Raw genomic sequence first — 13484 nt, 5'->3', positions numbered from 1 at the left:
CCAGTCAAAACTGTTCGCTGCTCTGGCCCCCCAATGGTGGAACAAACTCCCTCACGACGCCAGGACAGCGGAGTCAATCACCACCTTCCGGAGACACCTGAAACCCCACCTCGTCAAGGAATACCTAGGATAGGATAAGTAATCCTTCTCACCACCCCCCCCCCCTTAATGATTTAGATGCACTATTGTAAAGTGGCTGTTCCACTGGATGTCAGAAGGTGAATTCACCAATTTGTAAGTCGCTCTGGATAAGAGCGTCTGCTAAATGACTTAAATGTAAATGTAAATGTGTGTGTGCGCCAGTGAGCCGTTGCGCGAGGAGAGAGAGAGCAACATTTCAGCAGCAGGTGCATAAAATAATAACAGACAGACTAATTAGATCAACAATTCAAAACATATCTTGTAGCAGTTATCTCGCGAGTTAACTATAGCTAACTATGCATAAGTTTTGTTGTTCCTTTCCACCGGCACTGTAGAGCCTAAACAAATCTACACTATTGGAAAGCTGGGATTCCCAAATTTAAAATGAATTCCCCTCTATTAAACAGTAGCCATGTAATTGCAACAAAGTAAAAAATATTCTAAGAATAGCCTGATTGGCAAATAATTTGCAGTGCATAGATCTCCCCCAAAACATGAATATTTTAGCCTTGTATATAAATATGTCTAGTTAGATACCTTGCTTTTGAAGTAGCCAACCTTATCCATTTGATCTCTGATTCATTGAATGAGGGAATCATTTTATAAAGACAAAAGTCTAAAAAATGTGGGAGGGGGGGAACCCCCGCGCCACCCTTGCCGACCCCTCGCTCCACAGTTTGGGAACCACTGGTCTAAATGGACAGACTTGGAAAAAGACAGCTCCTGCACTTAAGGCATAAGGCTATGGGAAGCAGCTTTCCCGAAGTAAATTGAATGAAATTGTCAAAATTATATAGCGTACTCCTGTCTATACAGAATTTTAAAAATCATTCAAAATAGGCTACTAAAACATGTTTTGGCCACAGAGGATCATTAGCTGCCCCGAGCCTTAAAAATTAATTGAAAGTGATGCAAATGGTTACAAATAGTGCAGTCTAAGCATATTTTCATTAGAGAATGATAAATTCAGTCTGTTGAAATCACACTGTGGATGTATTAGACTTCAGAATTGCATTTGGGGGCATACTTGTATTTCACTGTACAGCCTATGGATTGTGGATCAATGAAATTGGTTATCGGTCTACTCAGTGCCACACACAGAACTAAACTGTGAAGAGTTTACACAAATATTAGTGCCATAGCTCTTATTGTGGGACTTTTGACTGTAGTAAATCATCAATACACATAGTAGGATGTCTGGTAAGCTTTATGTGGCTCATTTCACAGTGGTTTCAGAGTTCAGAGCTATCACGCTAATATTTGTGTAATCTCATTGCAGTTGTGTTCTGTGGGTGTCACTGAGTAGACTGATACCCCATTTCATTGAGCCACAATCCATAGGCTGTACAGTGAAATATAAGTATGCCCCCAAATGCAATTCTGAAGTCTAATACCAGTCAAAAGTTTGGAAACACCTACTAATTGAAGTTTTTTTTAATTTTTACTATTTTCTACATTGTAGAATAATAGTGAAGACATCAAAACTATGGAATAACAGATATGGAATCATGTAGTGTTAAACAAATATATTTTAGATGCTTCAAAGTAGCCACCCGCCTTGATGACAGCTTTGCACAGTCTTGGCATTCTCTCAACCAGCTTCACCTGGAATGCTTTTCCAACAGTCTTGAAGGAGTTCCCACATATGCTGAGCACTTGTTGGCTGCTTTTCCTTCACTCTGCAGTCCAACTCATCCCAAACCATCTCAATTGGGTTGAGGTCGGGTGATTGTGGAAGCCAGGTCATCTGATGCAGCACTCCATCACTCTCCTTCTTGGTCAGATAGCCCTTACACAGCCTAGAGGTGTGTTGGGTCAATGTTCTGTTGAAAAACAAATCAAATTTTATTTGTCACATACACATGGTTAACAGATGTTAATGCGAGTGTAGCGAAATGCTTGTGCTTCTAGTTCCGACAATGCAGTAATAACCAACAAGTAATCTAACTAACAATTCCAAAACTACTGTCTTATACACAAGTGTAAGGGGATAAAGAATATGTACATAAAGATATATGAATGAGTGATGGTACAGAGCAGCATAGGCAAGATACAGTAGATGGTATCGAGTACAGTATATACATATGAGATGAGTATGTAAACAAAGTGGCATAGTTAAAGTGGCTAGTGACACATGTATTACATAAAGATGCAGTAGATGATATAGAGTACAGTATATACGTATACATATGAGATGAATAATGTAGGGTATGTAAACATTATATTAGGTAGCATTATTTAAAGTGGCTAGTGATATTTTACATAATTTCCCATTATTAAAGTGGCTGGAGTTGAGTCAGTGTGTTGGCAGCAGCCACTCAATGTTAGTGGTTGCTGTTTAACAGTCTGATGGCCTTGAGATAGAAGCTGTTTTTCAGTCTCTCGGTCCCAGCTTTGATGCACCTGTACTGACCTCGCCTTCTGGATGATAGCGGGGTGAACAGGCAGTGGCTCGGGTGGTTGATGTCCTTGATGATCTTTATGGCCTTCCTGTAACATCGGGTGGTGTAGGTGTCCTGGAGGGCAGGTAGTTTGCCCCCGGTGATGCGTTGTGCAGACCACACTTCCCTCTGGAGAGCCTTACGGTTGTGGGCGGAGCAGTTGCCGTACCAGGCGGTGATACAGCCCGCCAGGATGCTCTCGATTGTGCATCTGTAGAAGTTTGTGAGTGCTTTTGGTGACAAGCCGAATTTCTTCAGCCTCCTGAGGTTGAAGAGGCGCTGCTGCGCCTTCTTCACGATGCTGTCTGTGTGGGTGGACCAATTCAGTTTGTCTGTGATGTGTATGCCGAGGAACTTAAAACGTACTACCCTCTCCACTACTGTTCCATCGATGTGGATAGGGGGGTGTTCCCTCTGCTGTTTCCTGAAGTCCACAATCATCTCCTTAGTTTTGTTGACGTTGAGTGTGAGGTTGTTTTCCTGACACCACACTCCGATAGTCCCACTGTGCGCAAAACAGATGGGATGGTGTATCGCTGCAGAATGCTGTGGTAGCCATGCTGGTTAAGTGTGCCAAGAATTCTAAATACATCACTGACAATGTCACCAGCAAAGCACCATCACACCTCCTCCTCCATGATTCACGATGGGAAACACACATGCAGAGATAATCCATTCACCTACTCTGTGTCTCACAAAGACACGGTCGTTGGAACCAAACATCTCAAATTTGGACTCATCAGACCAAAGGACAGATTTCCACTGGTCTAATGTCCATTGCTCGTTTTTCTTGTCCCAAGCAAGTCTCTTCTTATTGGTGTCCTTTAGTAGTGGTTTCTGTGCAGCAATTTGACCATGAAGGCCTGATTCACACTGTCTCCTCTGAACAGTTTATGTTGTGTCTGTTACTTGGAACTCTATGAAGCATTTATTTGGGCTGCAATTTCTGAGGCTGGTAACTTTAATGAACTTATCCTCTGTAACAGAGGTAACTGGGCCTTCCTTTTCTGTGGCGGTCCTCATGAGAGCCAGTTTCATCATAGCGCTTGATGGTTTTCGCGACTGCACTTATAGAATCTTTTAAAGTTCTTGAAATTTCCCGCATTATCTGACCTTCATGTCTTAATGTAATGATGGACTGTAATTTCTCTTTGCTTATTTGAGCTGTTCTTGACATAATAAGGACTTGGTCTTTTACCAAATAGGGCTATCTTCTGTATACCACCCCTACCTTTTCACAACACAACTGATTGGCTCAAAAGCATGAAGAAGGAAAGAAGTTCCACAAATTAACTTTTAACAAGGCACACCTTTTAATTGAAACACATTCCAGGAGACTACCTCGTGAAGGCGATTGAGAGAATGCCAAGAGTGTGCAAAGCTGTCATCAAGGCAAAGGGTGGCTACTTTGAAGAATCTCAAATATAAAATATATTTAGATTTGTTTAACAATTTTTTGGTAAACTACATGCTTCCATGTGTGTTATTTCATAGTTTTTAGCCCTTGAATTAGTAGGTGTGTCCAAACTTTTGACTGGTACTATATGTCATAACACACAATAGGCTGACTGTGGAGGCCATTTCCCACAGTCAAAGTCCCACAACAACAGCTACAACACTAATATTTGTGGAAATTCTTTACATTTGTGTTCTGTGGGTAACACTGAGTAGACTGATACCCCATTTCATTGAACCACAATCCATAGGTAAGGCTGTACAGTGAAATATAAGTATGCCACAATTATTTGGGAGTTTAATACATCCACAGTGCTGTTTCAACTTATTGTTTTGCCAGGTAGCTAATTATTGTATTTTGTTGAATTTATATAACAACATTCCCGACTTGTTTAGCATTATCTCGTCCAAATATGGCATGATTCCACAATTTGCAACCATTTGCATCGCTTTCTCTTAGGAACCTTTATTTTGAAGGCGACCCGCAAATTCCACTAATGTGGCTAATCCTTATTGTGGCTAGCTTCACATAGGTAGAAGTGGTTTATTGCAGGGACCTGTTTTGAATACAGAGGAAAGTTCTACTTCAGCGTTGTCAATGTTTGCTGTCAATATGTAGAGTCATGCATTTGAACAGTCAAGGCAGAAGATCTACGGTGACGGACATGGATACAACAGCTCTGGTCTATAAGATCCTCTGTGCCCATAATGGGTATTTTGAGCTGGAAGAAATGCGTGCCAACTTTAGCACGCCAGAAGATGACCTGGAGAGTGTTTTAGGGAATCAGGATATGTTTACCAGTGCTGTCTTTGAGGGAAACAAACTGATATTTGCCAAGACGAAGATGAGATTATGCAGAGACAAGGAATGTAATGGCTGCAGCAATTTACATCTGTGTATATTCTACCTTTATGGAACGTGTCGATTCAGTGAAGGGTAATCCTTGTTATTACTTTGGTCAATAGGCCTTGACTCCTTAATATGCCGTTTTTTAATCATATTGCTGGGATGTCACCTATTAATTGCCTTGTTTTGAAATGTTCTATATAAAAAAATGGTCTTGTATTATGCAACATGTAGGCTAACTTTAAATGACATGTTGTGAACAGTTGGTTGTAGTGGCAGTAGTCCGGTTAATATTGTAGATGTTTTCTATATAATGTGGTTCTAAATATTAAGATTTAGAGGTTGCAGTATGTATTTTGGAAACTGTAAAACGTTATTGCAATGTCATTAAGACAAACAAAATGGTGTCATTTTACTCTACCTAAAACACGGCCATAAAAGCTGGGGCGTGTTATAAAGCAATACAGCTGTTCAATAGCCATTTTCATTTGATATTATATGCTTTCGCAAACATTTTCCCGTTAGTATTATCAATCTCAAAATGCTGGTTAAAAAAAGAAGGGCAGTAGGCCTATTGGGAAACTATTGCTTTATTTTGATAAGGACTCCATGAAAGTGCTAGCCACTGCCCTCATTCAATGCCATTTTGACTACGCTAGTACTTCCTGGTTTCGGGGTTTATCGACATTTATGAAGGTGATGCTACCAGATAGCCCAGAATAAACGGATCAGGGTAGTATTAAAGGTGAGTCCACGTACTCACATAGGCAGGAGCTGCATTCAGGAATTTAACTGGAGGATAGGGTGTCCCAGGTATCTAAGTGATTACTTTCCTCGTGTTGGGATGCACACAATCACAGCACCAGGTGAGGTGTTGCTGATGTGTGCTTATACAGGTTCAGGAGTAATGCAGGGGAAGGTATTTTCTTGTTCTGGGCAGCTTTAAAATTTAAGTAAAAATATGTTTGATGTCTTCTGTGCCCATATGATGTAACTGCAATGAAGAGAGAGATGTTCTTCTCTGTTATTGTTTTATTATTTCACTGCCATACTGTGTTTAACTGTGTTCGATCTTGTCTAGCCATCTTGTCTCAAGGACCACAATGGAAATAAGTCCCAGACTTTGTGTGTTATCCTCTGATTTTGCTCATGTGCATGTATGGCTTTTTCAAGTTTTATGTGTGCTTGTTTGTTAAAATGGTCCAATTAATAAACTAAACTAAACTTTGATTTTCAGACAATGGTGCCGCTTCTGTCATGAGCTGACGTCAGAATACAACATCAGAGTCCTGCGAGAGCATCACCTGGAGAAATTGGACAAGAGGGAGCTGTGTATGTTACTACTGCAGAATGACAACACCCTCTTACCCCCAGTAAGCTCGTATCTTCAGGCTCCTTGCAACTTAGTGGAAGCAATTTAAAAGCACACACACAAACATACTTTCAGAAGATAAATTATGTTATATTCTTACTTGGAATAAAATAAAAAAACATTCGTAAGTAAAATGGGTTCATACAAGAATGTACTAATGCATCTTAAATGCATGACAAAACATATTTTTGAGCTGGACATGGGACGGGTTGGTAACCAACTGTCAGTGTTTTCTTTACTTCATTCTCTTGAGTCTTGTTCATATTTACATCATAATATAATTACCTAATACTGTATATCCTCTAAATTGAGCATGTAGATATCCAGAGTAAAGAAATGTAATTTCCATTTAATACATTTGATGTGCACCTACTAGGAGTGGTTTGTGTTTGTCTCCAGGTTTGCTTGACATACAACAAAGGTAGTGGAGAGTACGGATACTGTCCTGACAAGGAGAAATGCAGAAGACTCCACGTCTGTGAGCGCTACATTACAGGAACCTGTGCTGCAGAGGTGGACTGTGACAGGTCTCACGACTTCTACGAGCCCCACCCGCTCAACACCCTACAGCAGAGGGGAGTACCTAATGAACTGGTGGCATCAATATTGTACACCTACCGCAACAACCAGGCCATTCAGTATGAGGAAGGCTCTAGACCTGTGTGTCATCCTCCTCCTCCACCACCACCACCCCCACAAACATATCTCCCGGCCCCCAATGTTGTCCAAAGAGAGACCCACTACATCCACTTGCAGCCAATCATAGTACACTCACAAGTGACCCCTTCAATGCTCTGCAATTTCAAGTTAAAATCACGTCCCTTTGTCCAGACCAAACCCAAGAGCCATACTAAGCCATCATCAGCTTCACACCAATCAAAACCCTCTAAACCACCTACACCAGCTCCACACCAATCAGAGTCCGCTAAACCGCCTCCACCAGCTTCACACCAATCAAAACCCTATAAACCACCTACACCAGCTCCACACCAATCAAAATCCTCTCACACGGCTCCACACCAATCAAAATCCACGAAACCACCTTCACCAGCTCCACACCAATCAAAATCCTCTAAAGCGCCTCCACCAACTCCACAGCAATCAAAATCCTCTAAAGGCCCTCCACCAACTCCACAGCAATCAAAATCCTCTAAAGCGCCTCCACCAACTCCACAGCAATCAAAATCCTCTAAAGCGCCTCCACCAACTCCACAGCAATCAAAATCCTCTAAAGCGCCTCCACCAACTCCACAACAATCAAAATCCTCTAAACCGCCTACACCAACTCCACAGCAATCAAAATCCTCTAAACCGCCTCCACCAGCTCCACACAAATCAAAATCCTCTCAACCAGCTCCACATCAACCAAAAACAACCAAAGCTCCTCCATCAGCCAGGCGAAGATGAATTTTTGCAGAAACCAGAAATCACACAGTACCAGTCAAAAGTTTGGGGACACCTACTCATTTCAGGGTTTTTCTTTATTTTTGACTATTTCCTACATTGTAGAATAATAGTAGAAGACATCAACTATGAAATAACACATATGGAATCATGTACTAACCAAAAAAGTGTTAAGCAAATCAAAATGACTTTATCGGGGTTGACAAAAAAGTTGTCAACCCCGATAAAATTTAATAATAATCCACATTTCCTGTTGCTTCAGGATTGTTTTCCTGCTGTGAAGAAACTGGTCAAATTAAGATCCTACATCAGTATCATACTGACAAGATATACAGTACGTACATGGGTCAGGATTTGAACCCTTGGGGGTTGGAGAAAACTGAGACTGTTTGACAGGAGCATTAGCTCTCTGCGCCACCCCAAAGCTTTGCTTGTTAGAATTTCATGATATCTTGATAGTTACATGTGTTTCCTAGACTACATCAGAAGAGAGCAGCCTTGGCTGGATTTTAATTCACAACATTTGCGCTTCTAATATGTCTTTTATCAACTTTCTAATATAGAAATGAAGAAAGTGTTTATTGTGCAAAATCATTATGTTTTGTGACTGACATACTGGATATCTCAAGGCTATGGCCTGACAGAATTTCAAAAGAAACAAAGAGAAAAGTATTCTTTCTCTACAGTGCAGTGACCATTCCTCTCTGCCACCATAGCACTTGAAATGGAGGTCATACATTTGGACATCACAGAAACATTTTTTATATACAGTACAAATAGTATATGAAGTCAAATGCATATCACCTGATCAGGGGTTGCTGAGCACAAAGGATCACCTGAACATACAGTTAACCCACTGTTCCTAGGCCTTCACTGAAAATAAGAATTTGTTCTTAACTGACTTGCCTAGTTAAATAAAGTTTTTTTTTAAAGTTTGCATTTCTTGCCAACGTAGTCTCAGAGCATTTCATATTATTTTGTACGTAAATATGAAACACTCCATTTAGTATATGTTACGTTTCGTATGGTATGTATTAATTTGTGGATGTTCATCATCCATTTCGTGTGATATGTTACGAATGACAATACATATGATATGTTACGAACTGCAATTCGTACAATATGTTACAAATTGTAATACATACAATATGTTATGAAATGCAATTCATACAATACGTTACACATTTTCCAAATATAATATATGTTACAAAGTTGCAAACATATATGTTACGAATTCCAATTTGTTGTGGCTAAGGTTAGCTAGGTTGCTAGCGCTAACGTTAGTTAGGCTAATGGTTAGGTTAAAGGGTTAGGGGAAAGGTTAGCTAACATGCTATGTAGTTACAAAGTAGCTAAAAAATAGTATGTAGCTGCTAAAATTGTGATGAGATTCAAACACACAACTTTTGAGTTGCTAGACATTTGTCTTATTCACCCAGACCAACCACCCTCCTTTCGATTTTGCCTTAATGTAACTTCTATCTTATGTTACATTTGGTGTGGTTACATATCATACTATGTTACTTCTAGTCTATTAGACCCATTCTCAGCAACAAAAGAGTGATCAAATGAAGATGTCCTAAAATGGTAAATGTGACGTAGTACAGTAGGGCTCACACACACATGCTCCAACACAAACCTTTATTGGTAAACAAAGTCAACTTCATTAATATTGCCAGTGTATTCAACCTTGACAGCAACGATTCCAAATGCGTAATGGCCAACAAACAATCCAGGGCAAACAACGGCAGAATAAAAAAATTGGGTTTGGCTGGCAGGGCCAGGCTTTTGCCGAGATACACGTCCAGGCTTTGGAGTATGATTTGTCTGAGCTTTAATAGTGGAGTTACCATCACTGTTCTGTATGAGGCACTGGGGGTAAACCTGATACTTTTCAAAAACTACAAACACATTGGGGTCTTGGATGTTGTCCACACAGCTGTCATAGAAGATGGATCCTCCTGTTTCTTTAGGAGGTAGTTTTACATAGCTGAAGTTTCCCTCAGTGTAGTCTCCCACCAGCACATGACAAACAAACATGGACCTTGCTCCTGACTGTCTGGTGTAGCTGTGGGAGAACTTAGCATCCCTTACAGTAACTTGTTTTTAGCCCCATTATGATCTATGATGTTCACAGACATAGGCAAGCACATTTTCTGTGCCAATTCAATTCATTTGAATTCATGGAAATATTGCATATACACTGTAGTGGCATCCCACCTTTTCCGTAGGCAGTTCTATTTGCTCCACATAGTGTCCAGTCAATGTTGTCTCTGCAAATACTGTCAACATGTTGAGTCAATCACCCCAAAAAACTTTCTCATTGATGCTTCTTCCTGAGGATTTGATAATCTGAGCATGAATGGGCCTATTTCAGTGTGGAATCATTTACAATTAGTAAGACTAACAAAGGTGCCATTCAAATGGTAAATTCCATTAGAAGCTGTTCAATAAATGAATATTGATATAACTATCTCTTTAAGAAACCTACAGTGTATCAATTATTTTGGCCAGAGTTTAGTACTCTCCCAACAGTGGGTTTGTGAACCCCCACTGTCATTTTCTCAAATGTTCTTGTGTACAGCTTTGTATTGCTTTGACCTTGAACACATTACTCTCTGATGAAAACATATTTACAGTAAGACAAAGTCTTACTGACAGCAAGGCCATTCTGGCACTCTTACATGCTCTTATTAGATGTGCTTGCTGAAATAAAAATATTTGATTTGCCTTCCTCTGCCATCTGTAGTGCCAAAACCGGAAAATCTACCAACACCAAAACAAATTTAAAATGTGCATGCTGACTGTCTTAATTTTGCTTGAAAACAACTTTTGGATACTACTTATACTTTCCACACTACAACCATATTTGCAAGAATTCCAATGTTTCAATGGCCATTGGATTGAATGAGGAAAATTGTGGTCGCTACTAGTTTTCAACCGTTTAACATAGAAATACCATTCAAACTTTAAAACGTGCAGACCAGTCTTGAATAGTGTGCTTGTGTACAGCTTTTTGTATACTGTTTATACTTTAACTATAACCATTTAAAGTTTGCATAAACACTCCAAAGGCTTAAATGTGAAGTATTTGGATTAGCCACTGCTCTTGAATCCTTAAAGATGCAAACACCAAACCAAATTTGACATGTACAGACTGACTCAACTTAGATTGTTGATGCTTTTTGTACTTTTTGAAATATAACCATATAAATTAGCATAAAACCTCCGTAGACTTCAATGGTCAAATTTGGAATTGCCAATGTTCTTGAACCATTTAAAAATGAACCAATGTTAAAATGTGCAGCTTGTCAATAGATCAGGTTGATTATATTTAGACTTTATAAACTGTAAAACATTTTTATCACCAATCATTTTATTTTATTTTGGTAAGATTTTATTTTTTATTTTGGTCTTGACATAGGCTGCAGTCCAAACATGTAATTTTGACCCCTTCAGCTCTCACGCTAGCCACTTTCCCTCAGGAGAATCCCCATCAAAACCGGATGCAGTGCAGTTTGATTGCCATCTTAAGTGGAGGTCTAATTCACAAACGTTGCCCCCTCTCCCCTCGATTTAGCTAGAGGGAGCAAGAGAAGAACTTTGATCACTTGTGGGGTTAATATGACCCACAATTCAGTGAAAACTGTAGTCACGTGTCAAAGTCCGGTGACCGCGAAGTGTCCAATTTAATCAACATGGCTGCATTTTTGCCATTTGTGAGCTTGACAATAGCTTACTAAAAAGATATACTGTATATAGATTAAAATGATTTTAGCATTGGCAAATAGGAATGATGCTCAAATTGGCTTAGTCTCATTGTGAGGAGCCTATAAAAAGTAGCTAGCTTCATATACATGTAAATTAATAAATAAATTACATAACTATAAAACTAGCTAGCCAGCTATGGGTAACTGTATACCCTGATGAAGACAGCATGTCTGTTGAAATGTTGGATATTAGGTTTTTAAATTATTGCATTTGAGCTAGAGTGTGTGGCTCTCCTTTTAATGTTTTAACTGTAGCTAGCTACCTGACAGGAGTGCTAGGTAGCTACATAAGCATGCTAGGGGCATTAATAGCTTTAGGTTGGTTGTTTTTATGCTCAACTTCTCTCCCTACTTTGATATTATTTTATACTTTTCAACAATAAGCATTTCAAATTTACATTAAAACTCCATAGATTAGAATAGTACACTCTAGCGACTCCTTGTGGTGACAGGGCTCATGCACGCTGACTTCATCGCCAGCTGTACTGTTTCCTCCGACACATTGTTGCAGCTGGCTTCTGGGTTAAGTGAGCACGTGTCAGATGAGCAGACTGACATAGATTGCTTCAATAAAGCGTTACAGTACTATTTAGTGCTAATACTACAACTATTGCAGTAAACCTCTACTACTACTACCACCACCACTAGTGTTGCAGATGCTACTGATACTACCATTACTACTAGCCCACTATAACCCACTATAATAACTCTGCACCCACAAATCACTCCAAAATAGATCACTATAACTAACCCATAGCCTATTGTCATGAATGAGCCTAGTCATTGTGACCTGATAACTCCTCCAGCCCCAACCGGACTGTTAATACTGAAACAAAGAAGCAGAAAAAGAGGAAACAACAGCAAGCTGCTGAAGAGGCAGGGAGGAAGTGGCGGGTGCGGGTAGACTACAGATGTTCCACTGCTGGAGGGCGGAAGTTGATCTTGTATAGCGTCACTCTCGTCGAACTCAAGCCCTGAGTTAGAGCCACAGGTTGGCGGCACCTTAATTGGAGAGATCGGGCTGGTGGCAATGGCTGGAGCGGAATTGGTGGAATGTTATAAAATACATCAAACTCATGGTTTCCATGTGTTTGATGCCATTCCATTAGCTCGGTTCTGTTGATTATTATGAGCCACTCAGCAGCCTCCTGTGGTTAGAGCTGGTGGAGCTGCCGAATGGCACGTGGGCGTTGAATTAGATGTCACCGTGGATCATCGTCATATGTGAAGAAGACAATGTGTTACCTAACTGTTTAGACATCACGTGTAAAGGAGACAACGTCTTGTATGCCTGTAATTAAGAGAGGCATGGGAAAAATGTATAAATAGCAAAGTAAGAGATAGGGAAAGGGCAGATGCTGGGGCAGACAGAGCAGGAGCAGATTGATTTGTCAGAAGCTTGAAGATTTGGTTTAAGCCCTTTCCTGCATTCGAATTACCTAGTGGCTTAATGGATCGAATGTTAATATTTCTAATAATTAATAAACATTTTAAAATACCTGACGAAAATCCGGTGTTTCTTTGTCTATGTTTCTACAGTGTTGTTTCAGTCTTCTGGGCTCTGCCCCACCTGCCCTAAATGACAGGTCACCTCTGGGAAAGAGTAAGCTAACATCTGTGGGCAAGCAGGGATAGATCAAGATGGGTGACCCGGTTGTTTTGAGTGGAGCTTAGCACTCTCTTTTTGAAAACAACTAGTTGTCGGAAGACCCCTCACCGGGAAATACATTCATACCATGGGATAATCCAGGCCTACAACAATTAGTAAGAGTTGACCCACCCTTTGTGGTCAGTTGAAGATCCACAGGCAATAATTGCCCACGTGGGAATGAACCTAGTAGGGATGTTTTGGAGACAGCCCACACTAGTCACCTCAGCACTATGAAAACGTTATTACTACCATTACTACTATCTTATAAATGTTTTATTTAACCTTTATTTAACTACTACTACCATTACTACTGCCGTCACTACCACTACTATTTCACCACCATAAATACTTTAAGACTAGCAAGCACACACGTTTACTACAGGAAATGTAATTGTCTAGTTAT

The 13484-nt window shown here is 40.1% G+C and overlaps 1 protein-coding gene across 1 annotated transcript; it reads left to right on the top strand.

The window, feature by feature from the left end:
• Positions 1 to 4549: 4549 nt before the first annotated feature.
• Positions 4550 to 12928, top strand: LOC135515769 (uncharacterized). The gene is made up of 3 exons (XM_064939492.1): positions 4550 to 4974; positions 6122 to 6257; positions 6656 to 12928. The coding sequence occupies exons 1-3, from the start codon at positions 4661 to 4663 to the stop codon at positions 7661 to 7663; spliced, it is 1458 nt and encodes a 485-aa protein (XP_064795564.1). The 5' UTR covers positions 4550 to 4660; the 3' UTR covers positions 7664 to 12928.
• Positions 12929 to 13484: the final 556 nt, after the last annotated feature.

The sequence above is a fragment of the Oncorhynchus masou genome, chromosome 27 (genome assembly GCF_036934945.1).
Source record: "Oncorhynchus masou masou isolate Uvic2021 chromosome 27, UVic_Omas_1.1, whole genome shotgun sequence".
In the NCBI taxonomy this organism is placed as follows: domain Eukaryota; kingdom Metazoa; phylum Chordata; class Actinopteri; order Salmoniformes; family Salmonidae; genus Oncorhynchus; species Oncorhynchus masou.
Note: the sequence above shows the minus strand (reverse complement) of the source record. Positions and strands in the feature narration are given on the sequence as shown.

Bases quoted from the DNA above. Each gene is read 5' to 3' on its own strand.
- LOC135515769 (XM_064939492.1), top strand. From the start codon at position 4,661: ATGCATTTGAACAGTCAAGGCAGAAGATCTACGGTGACGGACATGGAT. The intron at 4,975-6,121 runs GTAATCCTTGTT...TTTGATTTTCAG, and splicing joins ACGTGTCGATTCAGTGAAGG to ACAATGGTGCCGCTTCTGTC. The intron at 6,258-6,655 runs GTAAGCTCGTAT...GTTTGTCTCCAG, and splicing joins ACAACACCCTCTTACCCCCA to GTTTGCTTGACATACAACAA.